The sequence below is a fragment of the Hypomesus nipponensis genome, chromosome 9, assembly GCF_054491055.1.
Source record: "Hypomesus nipponensis isolate SF chromosome 9, ASM5449105v1, whole genome shotgun sequence".
In the NCBI taxonomy this organism is placed as follows: Eukaryota; Metazoa; Chordata; class Actinopteri; order Osmeriformes; family Osmeridae; genus Hypomesus; species Hypomesus nipponensis.
The window spans coordinates 819,495-841,789 of record NC_140369.1 but is presented as its reverse complement, the minus strand read 5'-3'; the positions used below and the strand labels follow the sequence as shown (position 1 = coordinate 841,789).

Here is a 22,295-nt window from a genome sequence, read left to right as displayed (position 1 = left end):
AAGGGAGGAACGATGACTCTTCAAGTCACTCTCTCGTAATGGGCCAGGTCCTAGACCTTGGGTGACGGGGGAGGAGGGGGAGGAGGGGGTGAAGAGGGAGGAGTGGGAAGAGGGGGAGGAGGAAGTTATGACATGTCACTTGGGCGTCTCGTTACAGCAGCAGGAGGAGAGATAGAGGAAGAGAGGAAACTTCAGAAGATTGAGTAATTTGGTACAACCCCATAACTCGCCCTCTCCTTCCATCCTCCCTGAGCCCTTTCTGTAGACCAGGCAAGCAGGAGGTGAAGTGAGCAGAGGGGAGGAGAGAATGTGGGGAGGTGTGGGTGTGTGGAGGGGGAGTTATGGGGGAGAGGGGGAGTAAAAGTTATCCGTCTGGGGTCGTCCTGTAGCAAGCCTGCCAGGCATTCATTATTTAAAGGGGCTAAAAATACCTTAGAGGCAGCAGCAGCAGTTCTCAGAACAGAGGCAGTTACTAGAACAGAGGCAGAACAGAGGCAGAACAGAGGCAGCTACTAGTAGTAGCTACTGGACGTCATCTATGAGAGGCCGTATAGGCCATAATTCATACTTGGTCTCACATACATGCCATGACCTCACATATATACCATTATACTCTCACATATATACCATTATACTCTCACATATATACCATTATACTCTTGCACATAAACAACTTGGTCTCACATACATGCCATGACCTCACATATACACCATTATACTCTTGCACATAAACGACTTGGTCTCACATACGACACCATAACCTCACATATATACCATCATACTTTCACACATACACCATTATACTCTCACATATACACTATTATACTCTTGCACATACACCATTATACTCTCACATATACACTATTATACTCTCACATACACTATTATACTCTCACATATACACTATTATACTCTTGCACATAAACTGGCATACTCTCTTACACAGGCAAAAATACCCTCTTATATGTACCATCATAATAAAGTATGACAATATATGTAAGAGAGATAAATAGTATGTGTGAAACAGAAAGACAGATTACTAGTCTATGTGAATAAGAATAGTTATATGTGCAAGAGAGAATACTTGTCTATGTGAGAGAGTTTGATTGAAACGGAAGTAGTACTGAATTCTCAGTTACTTATTGGCTTACAGCCTTGTAGCCAGAGCAGTGCTTGCTAAACTGGAGCAACAAGGCACAATTAAAACAAGTAGTTGAACGATGCTTAAAATAAACATTTACAGTTTTTTGTTAGCAAGTTTAGCACGGTACACATGATTTTTCATTTGATTTACCTTCTTTAGCTAGGCACGTTTGTTTTTGTGGAAGTTAATGGTAATGAGGAGGAGGACATTACGTTGTTTTTTACTAATACAATGTGGTGTGTTCATGACATTACAAGGGAAACTGACAGCATGGGTCCTGACAGCATGGTTTTGCAAAGATTATTTAGCGAGTTTGCTTCTTACACACGGACAATGTTTTCCTTTATTTTGATTAGCCAGCGGTTAGGGGGGAGTGACAGTCTGGAAAGTTTGCGTGCATTTGAGGCTACGTATGCCTGTCTTCGTTCGATCATCAATTAAAATTAAAATTCGAAATAATTAGAAGTGAGACAACGATCTATGTTCGATTCAAGAGCACCTCCGACGATCAGAAATGGTCTTCCTGGTCGTCCTCACTTGAGGCATACGTAGCCTCAAGTGCACCCAAACTTTCCAGATTGTCACTCCCTCCTAACTGCTGTCTAATCAAAATAAAGGAAAACATTGTCCGTGTGTAACCTCGCGAAATAATCTTTGCAAAACCATGCGGTCAGGACCCATGCTGTCAGTTTCCCTTATAATGTCAAGAACACACCGCATTGTATTTGTAAAAAACAACGTAATGTCCTCCTCATTACCATTAACTTCCACAAAAACAAACGGGCCTAGCAAAAGAAGGTAAATCAAATGAAAAATCATGTCTACCGTGCTAAACTTGCTAACAAAAAACTGTAAATGTTTATTTTAAGCGTCGTTTTACTGTTAATTGTGCCTTGTTGCTCCAGTTTAGCAAGCACTGCTTTGGCTACAAGGCTGTAAGCCAATCAGGAACTGAGAATTCAGTACTACTTCCATTTCAATCAAACTGCCTTCCGTTTCAATCAAACTCTCTCACATAGACAAGTATTCTCTCTTGCACATTTAACTATTCTTATTCACATAGACTAGTAATCTTTCTTACATATCCTATCATTCTGTTTCACATATACTATTTATCTCTCTTACACATATTGTCATACTTTAGTATGATGGTACATATAAGAGGGTATTTTTGTCTGTGTAAGAGAGTATGTGCAAGAGTATAATAGTGTATGTGCAAGAGTATAATAGTGTATATGTGAGAGTATAATAGTGTATATGTGAGAGTATAATGGTGTATATGTGAGAGTATAATGGTGTATATGTGAGAGTATAATGGTGTATATGTGAGAGTATAATAGTGTATATGTGAGAGTATAATAGTGTATATGTGAGGTTATGGTGTCATATGTGAGACCAAGTTGTTTATGTGCAAGAGAATAATGGTATATATGTGAGAGTATAATGGTATATATGTGAGAGCATACTGGTATATATGTGAGGTCATGGCATGTATGTGAGACCAAGTATGAATTATGGCCTATACGGCCTCTCATAGTCATCTGCATAGATACATGTTCCCCTACACAGACACAGTCACCATGAAAAGGCTGCATATCACTGTGATTAATACATAAAGTCTAGTAACAAGCTTGACACACACTCGTGCTGAAGTGAGTAAGCAGACGCAGGCCGCCAGACGCAGGCCGCCAGACGCAGGCCGCCAGACGCAGGCAGCCAGACGCAGGCCGCCATACGCAGGCCGCCAGACGCAGGCCGCCAGACGCACGCCGCCAGACGCAGGCCGCCAGACGCAGGCCGCCAGACGCAGGCCGCCAGACGCAGGCCGCCAGACGCAGGCTCTGAGCAGCAGCAGCTCTTAGTTCTGACAGTAATCTGCAGACACACAGCCAGAGCACACAACACCTCAACACGATCACATTAAGAACCTGAGCGCCTCTCAGGCAGCAAAACACCTCAACACGATCACATTAAGAACCTGAGCGCCTCTCAGGCAGCAAAACACCTCAACACGATCACATTAAGAACCTGAGCGCCTCTCAGGCAGCAAAACACCTCAACACGATCACATTAAGAACCTGAGCGCCTCTCAGGCAGCAAAACACCTCAACACGATCACATTAAGAACCTGAGCACCTCTCAGGCAGCAAAACACCTCAACACGATCACATTAAGAACCTGAGCACCTCTCAGGCAGCAAAACACCTCAACACGATCACATTAAGAACCTGAGCACCTCTCAGGCAGCAAAACACCTCAACACGATCACATTAAGAACCTGAGCACCTCTCAGGCAGCAAAACACCTCAACACGATCACATTAAGAACCTGAGCACCTCTCAGGCAGTTCCCTACACCACTGGACTCCCTGGTGTGTGAGTGAGTGTGAGTGTGTGCGGGCGTACGAGTGCATGTGTTTATTCCCCTGCCCCCTCTCCTTTGGTCAGAGGCATCTGGGCTGGAAGCCGCTAATAGGAGATGTAGCCCATGAAATCCAACATCTAGCAGGTCACACATCGCAGGGCCCTTGTTAATTGCATCAGGGACAGAATGTCAACTTAATTATTTCACTCAGCACTGGAAATAATTCCCTGCAAATGTATTAGTCACGTATCCTATGCGAGTCATGTAGGGACCCCAACATGGAAGACACAGAGACCCAGGGGAGGGGGCGGAGACCAGACTGCAACGTAAACAGGAAGTGAAGTGGTGGTCGTCTGCAACGCTGCCGGGGAACTTGAGGCTGGATGTGTAACTGCTAGAACAGCTGTCGTATCCAGGTAGAACCACCTCCTCAGGGGACTAGAACTCTTATCCAGGTAGAATCACCTTCTCAGGGGACTAGAACTCTTATCCAGGTAGAACCACCTTCTCAGGGGACTAGAACTCTTATCCAGGTAGAATCACCTCCTCAGGGGACTAGAACTCTTATCCAGGTAGAACCACCTTCTTAGGGGACTAGAACTCTTATCCAGGTAGAACCACCTTCTCAGGGGACTAGAACTCTTATCCAGGTAGAATCACCTCCTCAGGGGACTAGAACTCTTATCCAGGTAGAACCACCTTCTTAGGGGACTAGAACTCTTATCCAGGTAGAACCACCTTCTCAGGGGACTAGATGAGCTGTGGTATCTTGGCTGGCTGGGTAGAACTAGGGATGTTCACCTCAATGACACCTAGTAGCAACTAATCGCCAAGTGGCATGAATTAAAGTCTCTCGTCTTTCACATATACACACACTCACAAACACACACACACTCTCACAAACAGCACACACACACACTAAGTCAAACCTACACACACACAGACACCCAGGCTACTGCAGTGTTTTCATCTGCAGTGACTCAGAGGTGAGAGGTCATCTCAAACTGAGCCTTCATGCTTCCTCACCTGACCTCCTTCTGGAGGGTGCATGCACGTGTGTGTGTGCATGCACGTGTGTGTGTACGCACCCATTATGTGTTGCCGTAATGTGCCCGCACTGTGTGTTGTGTGTGTGCACGTGCGTGGTCTGAGAGAGTTCTAATCGTGCATGCAGAGAAGAGAAGAGCAGAGAAGATACGTAGCAGAGATTTGAAAATACATGAGAGGAGTCTGTCTTCCTCCGTGATCCAGCCACAAAGCTGCTGCCGCCAGCTGACAGTGGTGTCTCAGAAGCGGGGAGCAGCAGAGCAGCGCTACGGAAGAGCCCAGCACAGGAGAGATGAAAACTTCAAAGCAGGAATGTGAGATGTCTGATCGCAGCGAGAGATCTACGCTGGTATCTCTCTCCTCTGAAGCACATGATGCCTCTCTCCCTCCTTCGTCGCTGAGCTCTGTCTGCGGTGCTTTGCAGGAGTTTCTGATCTGAAGAGTGTTGTGGAGAGGAGGGTTTGGGCTGGGTGTGGTTCATTGCCCAGGTCTAAAACAGCAGGGTTGAGGTAACCAGGTTTGCGGTGACCTCCCTCGTCTTTGGAAGCTGAGACACAGGCACTAGAGGCAGTAGAGGCAGGGCCAGGCTGGTCATCTTCAGCAGTTCGTATTTGCTGCACTTGTCAAGATGGCTGCCCTCTGTTAACAGCTCTGCTGCACAACGGCCTGTTTATAACCCCTCCACCTCTCTCTCTCTATGTCTCTCTCTGTCTCTCTCCCTCTCTATGTCTTTCTCCCTCTCTCTCTGCTGCCTCTCTGAACCCTGCCATCAGCTGTCCCTCTGGAAAACACACACACACCCTCCTCTCTCCTCCCTGTCCTGTCCTGTCCTGTCCTGTCCTGTCCTGTGTAGATGTGCATTAAGAGAGATGTGAATAGAGGAGAGCAACGCTCCACTGATCATCCTCCAGGGTGTGTGCTTACACACACACACACACACACACACACACACACTCACACACTCACACACGTACCTATGTGCTTAGACACACACATTTCCCCAGGGCACACGGACAATAGAAGAATGTGTGTTACTGTGTATCTATGTGTGTGTAAGTATAGGATGGGGAGGAGGAGAATAGAAAGGGAGGAGGTAGAGAGGAAGAGAATTAGAGGGGAGGGAGGAGGGAATGGTGGAGAGAGGGGGAGAGGAGGAGAAACAGGTACAGGGAGAGAGGGGGATGGAGAGGGAGACAGGAGGAAGGAGGTGTAGGATATGAGAACAATTAAATTAAATGTTATCAACCCTAAACCATTTTTAATTTACTGAATACATCATATATTGCCTCCCTTATCTCTTTCTGACTTCATATTCCTCACCAACCCCAGCACCCCTCCCCTCCCTCCAGCCTCCTCACAGATGTCGCCAGAAGGAAGAATGGAGAGAATGTGATAGAGGAAAAAAAGATGTTCCATTGTCAGTCAAGGTCGATGTGCAGCTCAGTGCTGCAAACCAAGTATTCACCCTCCATCACAGAGTAGTGTGTGTGTGTGACTGCATGAAGACAGTCAGACAGACAGGCAGGCAGGCAGGCAGACAGGCAGACAGATTCTTAGAAACACAAACCTCAACCTCCATCAGCAAAATTAGCTCTTTATAGATGATTATTACGTACAACACAGGTGTCAACGAGCACACCAAATTCTATGTCGATTTTGTTGCCATAGAAACAGGCTGCGAACATAACTTAGTTTAAACAGGGCGAAGATTTACTCTGAGATTAAGAGGAATTGGGACCAGTCATAGGAGGAGAACGCCTGGTCAAGGTGAACGACTGCACAAAACACCCACCCAGTTTGTCCTTGAGGCCGACCTTAGTGAGCACAGCTCCTGTAACAGAAACACACTCTGATGGTGCTCTGTCACGCTGTCACAGTCCTGGACGCTGTCACAGTCCTGGACGCTGTCACAGTCCTGGACGCTGTCACAGTCCAGGACGCTGTCACAGTCCTGGACGCTGTCACAGTCCAGGACGCTGTCACAGTCCAGGACGCTGTCACAGTCCTGGACGCTGTCACAGTCCAGGACGCTGTCACAGTCCTGGACGCTGTCACAGTCCTGGACGCTGTCACAGTCCAGGACGCTGTCACAGTCCTGGACGCTGTCACAGTCCAGGACGCTGTCACAGTCCTGGACGCTGTCACAGTCCTGGACGCTGTCACAGTCCAGGACGCTGTCACAGTCCTGGACGCTGTCACAGTCCTGGACGCTGTCACAGTCCAGGACGCTGTCACAGTCCAGGACGCTGTCACAGTCCTGGACGCTGTCACAGTCCAGGACGCTGTCACAGTCCAGGACGCTGTCACAGTCCTGGACGCTGTCACAGTCCTGGATGCTGTCACAGTCCGGGACGCTGTCACAGTCCAGGACGCTGTCACAGTCCTGGACGCTGTCACAGTCCTGGACGCTGTCACAGTCCTGGACGCTGTCACAGTCCAGGACGCTGCCTCCCTCGTTCTCCCTCCCTCGCTCTCACTTTCTCGCTCTCTCTTTGTCCTTCTTTCTCTCCACTCTCTCTCCCTCCGTCTCACTCTCTCTCTACACTCTCCTTGTCTCGCTCTCTCTTTGTCCCTCTCTCTCTACACTCTCTTTGTCTCCCTCTCTCTGAGGCCCCTCCCCCAGGCCTGTCTGTCCTCCTAGAACCTGAACTCCAACGCCTCCAGGTTAGACTTAGACTACAGGTCAGTGTCCAGGCAGAGGACAGGAGGGGAGAAGAGGAGGAAAAGAGAAGAGAGGAACTAGTAACGCCCTCTGCTTTCTCCAATAAAACCTCAGTCCCAAACATGCTGGAAATGGCAGCACAGAGCTGGGGGTTGGGGACCTGGGGTTGGGGACCTGGGGTTGGGGACCTGGCATGTCTTTCACCTCCCTGACAGGAAGGTATGCTTGTCAAAACTGCTCAGCGTCAACACAGCAGACAAAGGTAGAGGCAGGGGCATGGGTAGAGGCAGGGCAGAGTACAGGCACCAGCAGAGTAGAGGCAGACCGAGGCAGGGACAGTCTCAGAGGTAGAAGGTGGCAGTAGAACAGAACAGAAGTTGAGGTATTAGAGACAGGATGTGACAACGGCACACAGGTCAGACCGGTTTCTGCCTAATCGCCATGGTGATGTAATCTCCCTGGTGATACTAGGCAGAGCAAACACATTCCTAGAGTGTCATACAGAACGTTGTCTCCACCCTGGCCAACTCTTTTAGAGTCAGTGAGTAAGCCAGCCAGCCTGCCACCCAGCCAGCCAATCAGCCAGCCAGCCACCAGGCCAGCAAGGCTGGGTGGCTGCTGCCAGCATGTACAGTTTTATCATGGTTATCTGGGTGGCTGCTGCCAGCATGTATGGTGGTATCATGGTTATCTGGGTGGCTGCTGCCAACATGAACAGTGTTATCATGGTTATCTGGGTGGCTGCTGCCAACATGAACAGTGTTATCATGGTTATCTGGGTGGCTGCTGCCAGCATGAACGGTGTTATCATGGTTATCTGGGTGGCTGCTGCCAGCATGAACGGTGTTATCATGGTTATCTGGGTGGCTGCTGCCAGCATGTATGGTGTTATCATGGTTATCTGGGTGGTTGCTGCCAGCATGAACGGTGTTATCATGGTTATCTGGACACTAAGGTCCTGCAGCCCTGGGAACCCAAGGCCTCGCCAGACCTGGCTCTCTCTCTCTCGCACACACACACACCAGTGTTTCCGCTATGTTAATTTGTGGCCCGCCACGGTAAAATTTCTGCCGCCAGGTTATCAGAAATAGCGCTGTGTATTTTAGGCCATCTATCAGCAGTGATTGTTAGAGTGCATGTCGGAGAATAGCACGGACACGCGCTTCACAGAGCAGTTGAGATTGTGCGTGTGCGTCCTTGAGAACTGTAAGTCGTATAACTTATGTTGTCAGTTAATTTAAGCCTGTTATTGTATAAGTCTATAGTTATAGCAAATTTAAATTAAGTTAACTGTTGATTTTCGTTGTTTGCGATTGCTGCCCTTGCTCACGTTTGTATTCGTCACGTCTCGTCTCGTCTCGGTATTTCAGGTGCATTATTATGCTGAAGTAGTTTTAATGAATAAATACTGGGTATATTGTTATTATTTGCTACAGAATGCTCAGCCTATCAAGATCGAATGAAGCAGACAGTACATGCTTCCGAGTGGCCCCTTAATCAATAGGCTATAGCCTGTATAGGCTACTGACCATTTACAATAAATTGTTAAGTCAATTATTAATTGACAGCATTTATGCCATTTAGAACATAATTTAAGGTGTTTTAAGTATGCTAACTTTATTTATTTAGGGGAAATAGGACAAAAATATGTGCAATATTACATTAGCTATTAGGGGGGGGGGGGAGGGTCGGACAGACCTGCCCCCACTGCAAAAAAAATCCTAGAGGAAACACTGCACATATAGACACATTACATTTACATTTATTCATTTAGCAGACGCTTTTATCCAAAGCGACTTCCAAGAGAGAGCTTTACAAAAGTGCATAGACACACACACACACAGAGCGACCAGGCTCTCTGAGGTAGGGCTTGTCTGTGTGTTAGTATGGTACAGTAGGGCAGGGTCCTAGTTCTGGTATTATAGTACAGCACAGAGGTACAGAGCGGGGTTATCCAGACTGCTATCAATGACTGTCCAGAGGAGCAAACACACAGATAATGCTGTTGTCAGGGAGGGTGTGGTGGTGGTTATCCTCCAACAGGGACATGTTTCCTAACCTGGGCGTTGAGGCTCAAGCCTCGACATGCCGAACAGATCGAACCTGGGAATCATTTTCAGACAGTTTCACAAGCTAACAAGGCCGTCTTGTTTCTCTGTTTGATGTGTTGAATTTAGTGTAAATCACAGTTATTACTGAAACCGATATTCTTTGTGGTTATAAACAAATTAAAAACTTAAAGACTGGGGCTATGGAGGTCTCCAGCTGCTGTGTGTGTAATTGTGTATCTTAATGTGTGTGTAATTGTGTATCTTAATGTGTGTGTGTATATCTTTATGTGGGTGTGTTTGTGTATCTTCATGTGTGTATTTGTGTGTGTGTGTGTGTGTGAGAGTGTGTGTGCCATCGTGTTTGCCCCTGACAATCACAGATCAGCGTGGTTCCCATGGTGACTTTGCAACATCACACACACACGCGCATTAATCGGTATGTTTATTCGTGTGTGTGGTTGTGGGTCCAGCCCTCAGGGTCTGTGGCTGAGACAAGCCAGGAGGGATTACTCCAGATTACGTAACCTGTGAAACCCAGACACTCTCTCTGGACACCACTTCCTGTTGCCCTTGGTAATCCCACGGCACTGTGTGTGTGGGTGTGTTTGTAATTGTCTATATATGCGTATTTGGATCCATGTGCATGTCTGTGCATGTCTGTGCATGTCTGTGTGTGTCTGTGTGTGTCTGTGTGTGTCTGTGTGTGTGTGTTTATGTGTTGTGTGTCTGTGTGTGTCTGTGTGTGTCTGTGTGTGTCTGTGCGTGTGTGTGCGTGTCTGTGCGTGTCTGTGCGTGTCTGTGTGTGTCTGTGTGTGCCTGTGTGTGTCTGTGTGTGTCTGTGTGTGTGTGTTTATGTGTTGTGTGTTTCCCTTTCATCTGACCCAGCATGGGGTTAACTCCATGAAAAATCTAACCTAATCTGTAAACAACCACAGTATCCTGCCTGTCAGTCAGTCAGCACCAGAGTGGAGAGACCAGCAGAAAGACCAGCTGGGAGAGACATGCTCTCTCTGGACCAGCAGAGAGGACTGAATGACAGTGATGATGAGTGTCTGTAAACTGTCCAGCTGAAGGACTCTTCACCAGCCTGGTCTGTGGACGTCTGACGCCTAACACGAGTGTGTGTGTGTAAGCGTGCGCCTTGTGCCTTAATGTTTCACTGGCATTCAAACACACAAGTCCCCCACAGCCCCCCTCCTTGCTATGTCTGCTCTGCCCTTTTCTGCTCTGCTATCTCCTGCCAACTGTTCTCCAGCCATCACAGCGTACACACCTCTCTCTGCACTCTCGGGGGGCAGAGAAACACAGAGAGGGGAGAAATAAAGAGGTAGACAGAAAGAAAAATGTGCAGTATGGTTCTCTGATTATACTGTTATTGGTGTTGGGTGCTACAGAAACAGATAGATATTATAACAGCCCTCTTTCCTCACAAACTAACAGACCAGCACTAATCCTCACCGACAGACCAGCCCTCATCCTCACAGACTAGCCCTCATCCTCACAGACCAGCCCTCATCCTCACTAACAGACCAGCCCTCATCCACACAGACCAGCCCTCATCCTCACAGACTAGCCCTCATCCTCACAGACCAGCCCTCATCCTCACTAACAGACCAGCCCTCATCCTCACTAACAGACCAGTCCTCATCCTCACAGACCAGCCCTCATCCTCACAGACCAGCCCTCATCCTCACTAACAGACCAGCCCTCATCCTCACTAACAGACCAGCCCTCATCTTCACAGACCAGCCCTCATCCTCACAGACCAGCCCTCATCCTCACTAACAGACCAGCCCTCATCCTCACTAACAGACCAGTCCTCATCCTCACAGACCAGCCCTCATCCTCACAGACCAGCCCTCATCCTCACTAACAGACCAGCCCTCATCCTCACAGACCAGCCCTCATCCTCACTAATAGACCAGTCCTCATCCTCACAGACCAGCCCTCATCCTCACAGACCAGCCCTCATCCTCACTAACAGACCAGTCCTCATCCTCACAGACCAGCCCTCATCCTCACAGACCAGCCCTCATCCTCACAGACCAGCCCTCATCCTCACAGACCATCCCTCATCCTCACAGACCAGCCCTCATCCTCACTAACAGGCCAGCCCTCATCCTCACTAACAGGCCAGCCCTCATCCTCACAGACTAGCCCTCATCCTCACTAACAGACCAGCCCTCATCCTCACTAACAGACCAGCCCTCATCCTCACTAACAGACCAGCCCTCATCCTCACAGGCCAGCCCTCATCCTCACAGACCAGCCCTCATCCTCACTAACAGGCCAGCCCTCATCCTCACAGACCAGCCCTCATCCTCACTAACAGGCCAGCCCTCATCCTCACAGACCAGCCCTCATCCTCACTAACAGGCCAGCCCTCATCCTCACAGACAGACACCCCCTCCTCTCAGGTTGCACACATTCACAGTTTCTTCACGCTGCATGAATGCTTATCTCCTGTGCAAGCTGAGCCGGTTTAGCACGCTGCAGGGAGCAGGCTAATTCAAACGTCCAGGTCCATTACCTGCCAGCGCAGCAGAGGTGACCCTGCCGGCTCCTGCTGCAGAGTCCTGGATGAAACCGTATCACTCTCTCTGAGAGCGTGGTTACTCTGCGACGTGTAGTAAATACAGATCGTTCCTTGACTCTGACCACGGAAACACAGTCCTGCATGAAACACCACAAACAGAGCTGCTCGGAGCCTACTGAAGGGTCCTACAACGTCTGTTTCAGTTTTTCCTCAATTTTATTTACAATATATTTAGTGTCATTTGACCCCTGCTCTGGAGATCTGACCTCCATTAATCTGGTCTGGGAGTTGTGTCGCTCTAGAGATCTGACCTCTGCAACTTTGGTCTGGGCCTCGGGTTGACTGACCGCTCACATGTCAGACAAGTTCCGTAGGGGCCTGGGGCGTTGCATGCATACTCTGCAGTTAGTGACAGGGTCAGCTAGCTAGCATCCAGCCTGCCTCAGGTGAAGTCAACACAGTCTGAGACAGAGACAGACAGCTGAGTGACTCCGTCTGCACACATCTGCTCGGAGATGCAGAAGGCTGACACATCCCCCATGCCACTCAGGAGCAGAACTCTGGTACACTAGCACATGCTACACCGCTAACACAGAAGTGGTATGCTAGCACATGCTACACCGCTAACGCAGAGGTGGTATGCTAGCACATGCTACACCGCTAACACAGAGGTGGTATGCTAGCACATGCTACACCGCTAACACAGAGGTGGTATGCTAGCACATGCTACACCGCTAACGCAGAGGTGGTATGCTAGCACATGCTACACCGCTAACACAGAGGTGGTATGCTAGCACATGCTACACCGCTAACACAGAGGTGGTATGCTAGCACATGCTACACCGCTAACACAGAAGTGGTCTTGTACCACATCCTACGTAGCAGGAGCCCTGCTTCTTCTCAGTCCTTCTAGTACATTCCATCCTCAACATAATGCTCTTACATCTTCACAGCTTTGACAGTAACAAACAACTCTCCTTCCTGATCCATAGCTCCTTCCTCTTTCCAAGGCTGTGCTGGAGAATGTGAGCAGCACTAATGTGATTATGGTGGGACTAATGATGCTGGGGGCTGGAAACAATATAGCTTCACTGTAGCCCCCCCACCACACACACACACACCATACGCACCCCATACGCACCCCATACACACCCCATACACACTTACATCATACAAATCTATACACATCAGACACATTCACACATCATTATCATACATAAATTCACTTTCAGGTGATTATATTTTCTATGCTTTGTGAACGTACACACACACACAAACACGCTCACACACACACACGCTCACACACACACACACACACGCTCACACACACACAATGAGTGAACACGGAACAGTCTCTGTAGTCATTCATTATTGAGCACATGCAGTACAGTACAGTGAGATCTGCAGTACAGTTGGGATCGACTTGACATTAGTTTGTTTTCTTGTTTTGTCTTTCCCCTCCTCTTCCCATCCTCCTCGTTCTGTGTGCGTGTGTGTTGTGTGTGCATGCGGTTCTAAACACCATCACATGTCCTGGTTCTAAACACCATCACATGTCCCGGTTATAAACACCATCCCATGGTCATACACCAGCCTCTAATCATACACCAGCCTCTAATCATACACCAGCCTCTAATCATACATCAGCCTCTAATCATACATCAGCCTCTAATCATACACCAGCCTCTAATAATACACCAGCCTCTAATCATACACCAGCCTCTAATCATACACCAGCCTCTAATCATACACCAGCCTCTAATCATACACCAGCCTCTAATCATACACCAGCCTCTAATCATACACCAGCCCTAGCCTCTTCTCCTGCTCAGTGCCATTTCTTCTCTCAAGATGAAAGTAGCCGGGAAGGAAAGAGGGGGGGTGGTGTGGGGGGGGGGGGGGAGAGGGGGAGGAAGGGGGAGAGGGGAGAGGGGGGAGAGGGGGGAGGAAGGGGGAGAGGGGAGAGGGGGGAGAGGGGGGAGGAAGGGGGAGAGGGGGGAGGAAGGGGGAGAGGAAGGGGAGAGGGGGGAGGAAGGGGGAGAGGGGGGAGGAAGGGGGAGAGGAAGGGGGAGAGGGGGGGAGACTGTGTGAAAGTGGGAAAGGCAGGAAAGACCACAGAAGGAGAGAAAGCTCTTAATGAGGGTTTGTTGCTGGGGGCGCTGGGGCTGAACAGCAAGGCTGCCTCTGCTGCCTTTAACTGTGGAGCTCTGACACCAAGAGAGGCTGCCTCTAACTGTGGAGCTCTGACACCGAGAGGCTGCCTCTAACTGTGGCAGAGAGGATTGACCCTCACACAGCATCTCCCCCCAGGCAGAGAGGACTGACCCTCACACAGCATCTCCCCCCAGGCAGAGAGGACTGACCCTCACACAGCATCTCCCCCCAGGCAGAGAGGACTGACCCTCACACAGCATCTCCCCCCAGGCAGAGAGGACTGACCCTCGCACAGCATCTCCCCCCAGGCAGAGAGGACTGACCCTCACACAGCATCTCCCCCCAGGCAGAGAGGACTGACCCTCACACAGCATCTCCCCCCAGGCAGAGAGGACTGACCTTCACACAGCATCTCCCCCCAGGCAGAGAGGACTGACCCTCACACAGCATCTCCCCCCAGGCAGAGAGGACTGACCCTCACACAGCATCTCCCCCCAGGACCACAGCTTCTGTCTGTCAGAGCTGTCTTTCTGGAGGGGTTTAGGGTGCATATGTGGCTGTGAAGCCCTCGGTGACATGGCTTGTGAAAAGCTCAGATGTGGTCATGTGGTGTTGAGCTGATGTGGTCATGTGGTGTTGAGCTGATGTTGGTGTGGTTGGTTTGACCTCCAATGACATTCTTCTGTTTTCTATTTGTAGAAGGTGCTGCGACAGCCCTTACAAGGTAAGCACTTCGTCATGCAACAGTGCGTTGAACTGGCGCAGACGGATTGGTATGGGTCTGTGGTTGTACAGCGGTCTGCTCTGACGACGCTTGGACTCTCAGTGCAGAATGGTGGGTCTGAACACACGCTGGCTCTTACACTGCAACATGACAAAGAAATACATCCTGCTGGTTTTGCTGGACTGCATTTGACACCGAGGCCCAGTTTGGTCTGAATCAAAAATGTTGTGGTTATCCAGATCACCATCTGAACTATGTTAGCCTCCATCCTGCCTTCTCCTGCCCTGCCCTCTCCTCTCTGCTGGTCACCTCTCCTCTCTGCTGGTCTCCTCTAGTCTCTGCTGGTCTCCTCTCCTCTCTGCTGGTCTCCTCTTCTCTCTGCTGGTCTCCTCTCCTCTCTGCTGGTCTCCTCTTCTCTCTGCTGGTCTCCTCTTCTCTCTGCTGGTCTCCTCTTCTCTCTGCTGGTCTCCTCTAGTCTCTGCTGGTCTCCTCTAGTCTCTGCTGGTCTCCTCTAGTCTCTGCTGGTCTCCTCTCCTCTTCTCTGCTGGTCTCCTCTCCTCTTCTCTGCTGGTCTCCTCTCCTCTTCTCTGCTGGTCTCCTCTTCTCTCTGCTGGTCTCCTCTCTTCTCTGCTGGTCTCCTCTCCTCTCTGCTGGTCTCCTCTCCTCTCTGCTGGTCTCCTCTCCTCTCTGCTGGTCTCCACTCTGCTGGTCTCCTCTCCGTGCCCCTTACTCCGCCCTTCTCCTTTCTGCTCATGTCTCTCCCTCTCAGCTCCTCTGCTCTCCAAACCTCCATGTATCTCCACTCCTTCCCTGTTTAATCCTCTCTTCTCCTTCTCTCCAGTGGAACATATACAGCTGCAGTGTTTTTATTAAATTAGTCTGGTATGATTGTATTGAAGTCTGGAGAGGGTGTCTGTCTCTCTCTCCGCCAGGCTAGAACAGGAGGCCTCTGTAGTACTGTTCTCCCTCTCATTTCCCTCCCTCTCTCTCTTATATTCTTTCCTCTCTCCCTCCATCTCTCTCATTTCCCTCCCTCTCTCTCTCTCTCTTATTTTCTTCCCTCCCTCCCTCCACCTCTCTCATTTCCCTCCCTCCATCTCTCTTTTATATCCCTCCCTCCTTCTCTTTTCCCCTCTCTATTTTCTGGCATACAATCACAAACCTCTTTCCAATGACAAAGTAAGGCATGTCAAGAGAGATCCCCTTCCTGATATGAGCAGTGCATTAACGTGATTAACCCACATTCCCTCCACACTATCAGACTGGCACTGACACACCCTCCCTCCTCCCCCCTCGGTGAGAACATGGCTGTTGGAAGTGTACAAGTGTGACAACGAGGTCAGGTTTGACAGACAGGAAGAACAGACTGATTCACATGCAGCTTTTACTGTTTATATTATTATCATTTATAAAGATTGTTATTTTCTCACATTATATAAACACATTATTAAATTCTAACTTGTTGATTATGTTACGTAACCATGTATACGGTTACACAGTGAACATGTGATGTTATGTAATTACACATCCAGGTTGTGACTGCTGCTTTCCTTTACACCATCACAGTTTGAACTTACAAGATGCCAGTCAGCAGTAAAGGTCAGAACATAGGACACAGGGCCATGGGGCCCAGGGGGCCCCTCCCCAAGACACAGGGCCCCTCCCCAAGACACAGGGCCCCACCCCAAGACACAGGGCCCCACCCCAAGACACGGGGCCCCACCCCAGAACACAGGGCCCCACCCCAAGACACAGGGCCCCACCCCAGAACACAGGGCCCCACCCCAAGACACAGGGCCCCACCCCAAGACATAGGGCCCCACCCCAGAACACAGGGCCCCACCCCAGGGCCCCACCCCAAGACACAGGGCCCCACCCCAAGACACAGGACCCCACCCCAGGGCCCCACCCCAGGGCCCCACCCCAGAACACAGGGCCCCACCCCAGGGCCCCACCCCAAGACACAGGGCCCCACCCCAAGACACAGGGCCCCACCCCAAGACACAGGGCCCCACCCCAGAACACAGGGCCCCACCCCAGAACACAGGGCCCCACCCCAGGGCCCCACCCCAAGACACAGGGCCCCACCCCAGGGCCCCACCCCAGGGCCCCACCCCAAGACACAGGGCCCCACCCCAAGACACAGGGCCCCACCCCAGGGCCCCACCCCAGGGCCCCACCCCAGAACACAGGGCCCCACCCCAGGGCCCCACCCCAAGACACAGGGCTCTAACCCAGAACACAGGGATGTTTTATTCACAGCACCTCCTACGTAGTTGAAGGAGATGAAGTGAGGCATGAACACATGCATGTTGTATTTAGCATGGAAGCCCCAGGCTCAAACTTCATTTCACAGTATCAAAGAGCCATGCAGCGTAAACAGTGTGTGTATGTGTGAGTGAACTCTTCAGTCCAGACTGAAGTGCAGTAGAGAAAGCCTTTTCAGGTCTGCTTTATTTGGATCAATGGATGAGAAGAATAATGTCCTGCAGAGACTAGTCTCTCTCTCTCCCTCTCTCTCTCTCTCTCTCTCTCTCTCTCTCTCTCTCTCTCTCTCTCTCTCTCTCTCTCTCTCTCTCTCTCTCCTCTCTCTCTTGCTCCCTCTCCTCCCCCTCCTCCCCCTCTCTCTCTCCCTCTCCCTGTCCTCCCCCTCTCTCTCCCCATCTCCTCCCCCTCTCTCTCCCCTTCCCTCCCTCTCCCTCTCTCCCTGTCCTCCCCCCTCTCTCCCCCTCCCCCTCTCTCTACCCTCTGTCCCCCTCTGTCCCCCCCTCCTCCTCTCTCCCCTTCTCTCCCTCCCTCTCTCTCCCCCTCCTCCCCCTCTCTCTCCCCCTCTCTCCCTCTCTCTCCCCCTCCTCCCCCTCTCCTCCCCTTCTCTCCCTCTCCACCCCTCTCTCTCCCTGTCCTCCCCCTCTATGTCCCCCTCTCTCTCCCTGTCCTCCCCCTCTCTCTCCCCCTCCCTCTCCTCCCCCTTTCTCCCTCTCCACCCCTCTCTCTCCCTCTCTCTCCCCGTCTCACCCTGTCCTTCCCCTCTCTCCCTGTCCTCCCCCTCTCTCTCCCCCTCCCTCCCTCTCCTCCCCCTTTCTCCCTCTCCACCCCTCTCTCTCCCTGTCCTCCCCCTCTCTCTCCCCCTCTCCCCCTCCCTCTCCCCCTTTCTCCCTTTCCACCCCTCTCTCTCCCCGTCTCACCCTGTCCTTCCCCTCTCTCCCTGTCCTCCCCCTCTATCTCCCCCTCTCTCCCTGTCCTCCCCCTCTCTCTCCCCCTCCCTCCCTCTCCTCCCCCTTTCTCCCTCTCCACCCCTCTCTCTCCCTGTCCTCCCCCTCTCTCTCCCCCTCTCCCCCTCCCTCTCCCCCTTTCTCCCTCTCCACCCCTCTCTCTCCCCGTCTCACCCTGTCCTCCCCCTCTATCTCCCCCTCTCTCCCTGTCCTCCCCCTCTATCTCCCCCTCTCTCCCTGTCCTCCCCCTCTATCTCCCCCTCTCTCCCTGTCCTCCCCCTCTATCTCCCCCTCTCTCCCTGTCCTCCCCCTCTATCTCCCAGGTGGAAGGTAAGACCCTCAGGGAGAGGTGAGAGAGCAGAGCATCCTGGAAAAATGAGCGGTGAACATCTGGTGGTGAACGCTGCAACCACGTCCCCACTTCCTGGTAACCCCCCCCCAGGTCCAGCCTCTGCCACAGGAACACACACTCTGCTTCAATTATGCAATTGGTGTAAATTAAACATGAGACTGACACACACACATGGGTTAAATACACGTGTAGGATCACACAAACATACCAGAATCACAGAACAACCCAGTTGCTGCCAGGTGTGTGTAGTGTGTGTGTGTGTGTGTGTGTGTGTGTGTGTGTGTGTGTGTGTGTGTGTGTGTGTGTGTGTGTGTGTGTGTGTGTGAGTGTGTGTGTGTGTGTGTTTACTGTGCCCTTTGTGGCAGCAGATATGCCTCAGCCTGACAGGCAGAGCGTGAGCGGTGACCTACCTCACAAACACACGCCAGGCTGGAGACTAGCGTGGAGGCTAATAGAGGCTGGAGACCAGTTTGAGGTCTGTCTTGTGTCTGATGAGGGTGACAGATAATACAAACCCTCCCTCCTCCTCTCCTATGTGCCCTTTATTAATCATCCTTGGTTAGTGGGGCATAGAGAGTAAGTAGTGTAAGACGCTCTGGGGCAGAACAGTAGGAACGCACACACACACACACACACACACACAACACAGTCATCAACAAATAAAACACACACATTCACAAATGAAAGCTGTCTCTTTCACACACACACACACACACATTGATATAACAAAAAAAAGTGGCGCGCACACACACGGCCCCAAACACAGCTGCTCTCCAGGGCTCCTGGCCAGAAGCCCTCAGCTGCAGCTGATGTAACCTTTTACACAACCTCAGCTCAGCCTGGCTAACACAGGCCTCCTAACAGCACCATCCTCAGCTCAGCATGGCTAACACAGGCCTCCTAACAGCACCATCCTCAGCTCAGCCTGGCTAACACAGGCCTCCTAACAGCACCATCCTCCGCTCAGCCTGGCTAACACAGGCCTCCTAACAGCACCATCCTCCGCTCAGCCTGGCTAACACAGGCCTCCTAACAGCACCATCCTCAGCTCAGCCTGGCTAACACAGGCCTCCTAACAGCACCATCCTCAGCTCAGCCTGGCTAACACAGGCCTCCTAACAGCACCATCCCCAGCTCAGCCTGGCTAACACAGGCCTCCTAACAGCACCATCCTCAGCTCAGCATGGCTAACACAGGCCTCCTAACAGCACCATCCTCCGCTCAGCCTGGCTAACACAGGCCTCCTAACAGCACCTTCCCCAGCTCAGCCTGGCTAACACAGGCCTCCTAACAGCACCATCCTCAGCTCAGCATGGCTAACACAGGCCTCCTAACAGCACCATCCTCAGCTCTGCCTGGCTAACACAGGCCTCCTAACAGCACCATCCTCAGCTCAGCCTGGCTAACACAGGCCTCCTAACAGCACCATCCTCAGCTCAGCATGGCTAACACAGGCCTCCTAACAGCACCATCCCCAGCTCAGCCTGGCTAACACAGGCCTCCCAACAGCACCATCCTCAGCTCAGCCTGGCTAACACAGGCCTCCTAACAGCACCATCCTCCGCTCAGCCTGGCTAACACAGGCCTCCTAACAGCACCATCCCCAGCTCAGCCTGGCTAACACAGGCCTCCTAACAGCACCATCCTCAGCTCTGCCTGGCTAACACAGGCCTCCTAACAGCACCATCCCCAGCTCAGCCTGGCTAACACAGGCCTCCTAACAGCACCATCCCCAGCTCTGCCTGGCTAACACAGGCCTCCTAACAGCACCATCCTTTCACCAAACAGGTTTGTATAGAAACTGCCTGCTAAGAGATAAAAGGACTCTGAACAGACAGCACTACATCAGCCATCAAGCCTGCATAGCTGATACACACACACCTCATACATGAAGAACAAGGTCATACACACACACACACACACATGCAGCAGAAGGCTAAGTACAGAACACACACTATGTATGGTCTCACACACACACACACACAATGTGGCCTCACACACATCGCACACCTGTGAGAGACCCTTGTTTCACATCAACATCACTGTTCCTCCTGGTGGACAACAGCCAGGAGGAGAGCAGGAGGAGGGTTCCAGAGGACCCAGACGCTTCCCCCCTCCCCCTCCCCCTCCCATGACAGACATCCCCCTCAGCAAGTAACAGCAGACCAGCCAATCCCATCACAGGACACATAATCACTAGAGTGCTTGTTGATCAGCCATGAAGTATAAGGAAAAGTAGGGTTTTCAAATCTAAGCTACAGCATTAAGCAACCATTTGTTCATATGGACATTAGTCCATTCTAATTGAGAAATCTGGGCAAAGCTATCCCAGAGTATCCCTGATACAGAATAATGTCATAATTACCATGAATAGAAGAGAGGGTTTTTAAAAGCTGCGTTAGCTATAGGCCAAAACCATTATGACTATTAAAAGCTCTCTCTCTCTCTCTCTCTCTCTCTCTCTCTCTCTCTCTCTCTCTCTCTCTCTCTCTCTCTCTCTCTCTCTCTCTCTATTGCTATAGGTCTTTTGGAATTGCCTGTTTAATGCTCTACGCGCATAAACGAGTGTTCGTCAGCTAAGTGATCATGTGTAGGTAGCGTGTTGCTGACAGGAACACACTACCTGTGGACAAAAAGTGGAAACATGTCGCGTCATTTCTGATTGACACAAAACAGACACGGGTGTGTCGACAAGGAGGAACACGTACCTGGTTTGACAGTCTTCAGACGGACAGGCTCCCGAAAGTGGCGAATGACGGCCAGAGTGTCACGGTTTGTAAGTCCACTAACCGGGGTACCGTTTACCTCCAACAGAACGTCACCGTAGTAGGGCAGTTTACCGACGTGACACACCAGAACCTCGAGCTTCATCTGACCCAGGTACGGAAACTGTCCGAGCTCTGCTCCCCCCAGGACCTCCACCACGGAGCCGAACTCGCCCACGTTCCCCCATGACACGGAACACTCTTGCACCTTGCTGGACCAGTGTTTCTTCTTTTTCAGCGTTCTGGACATGGTCAGGCCGTTACCTGGGAAGGTGTAGTCACTTTCTAGTTTCACAATCACGAAAACAGGAGAGAATATGTCCCAACAGACGCCTCGGAACTTAAGAGAGCCATAGCTTGATTTATTACAATTTGACTTGTGGCGCACGAACGTGGGTCATGGATGGTGTGCCCCAACGGTTATGTAGCCTTTTCCAAAAAACATTTAAAATCCAACATCCAATTTAAACAACTCAATAATATTATTTACTTCATTCGCTGCGATTACTTCTTTTTGTATTCCAGTATACAGATTTATCTGTGCGTAATATATAAAACGTGACCGCAATGCTAGCATAGAACATGCGCTCATTTAATCACACCACGACTCGGTCTGACGCTTTTTCAAAAGCCTCCAGCAGCGAGTTGACAAACCCGGGAAAACGGTACACGACAGCGCGAGAAACCGACAGAACACTGGCTGTTTGGAACAACAGCGCCTGTTTTAGTGCGTCAACGAAACACGCTTTATATAGGCTACATAACGAAGGCGACGCGAGCAGTTGTCTAAACGATGTCTGAACGAAGGTTTCTTCTCGGTAGTGGTCGTTCTAGTGAATAATCCCACGCATTTTGCAACTGGCAGATGTGACTGCTTCCCAACCGTGCTACAAGTTCGGTTTCCCGTCCACACCTGGCGCGCTGGCACTGTCAAGCGAGCTGCGCGACTGCCGCCCATCTATGCAGATGTCTCTGCGCGCGACTCAACCTTTCCTCGACGTTCACGCGGGCTCCATCCCTCGGTGTGTCGAGGCGAACCGGCCATTACAATACTTTGGGTAAATACGGTGTAGAAGAATAAGGAAAATGGTTTCACTCTATTACACAGCTGTTTTTAAATTACTTTCAATGGCTTGTTTAGACAAACGTTTTTTCTCACGTCGGTAATATAATTAGTATAAATAGTAGGCCTACCGTTTGTGAACGGTAATGTCAATGTTGATGTACGCTTTTATTGAGTTAGGGAAAGATGGCACGCGCCAACTTTTCAATACCGTTCGCACT

At 50.7% G+C, this 22,295-nt stretch overlaps 1 protein-coding gene across 1 annotated transcript in view; it reads right to left on the bottom strand.

Moving 5' to 3' along the window:
• The window catches only part of magi3b (membrane associated guanylate kinase, WW and PDZ domain containing 3b), an 85,760-nt gene extending 63,829 nt beyond the window's left edge, over nucleotides 1-21,931 (bottom strand). The window contains exon 1 of the mRNA XM_084705161.1: nucleotides 20,955-21,931. Coding sequence (XP_084561287.1) covers nucleotides 20,955-21,261 — 307 coding nt within the window. The 5' untranslated portion in view covers nucleotides 21,262-21,931. The remainder of the gene's footprint in view (nucleotides 1-20,954) is intronic.
• Nucleotides 21,932-22,295: the final 364 nt, after the last annotated feature.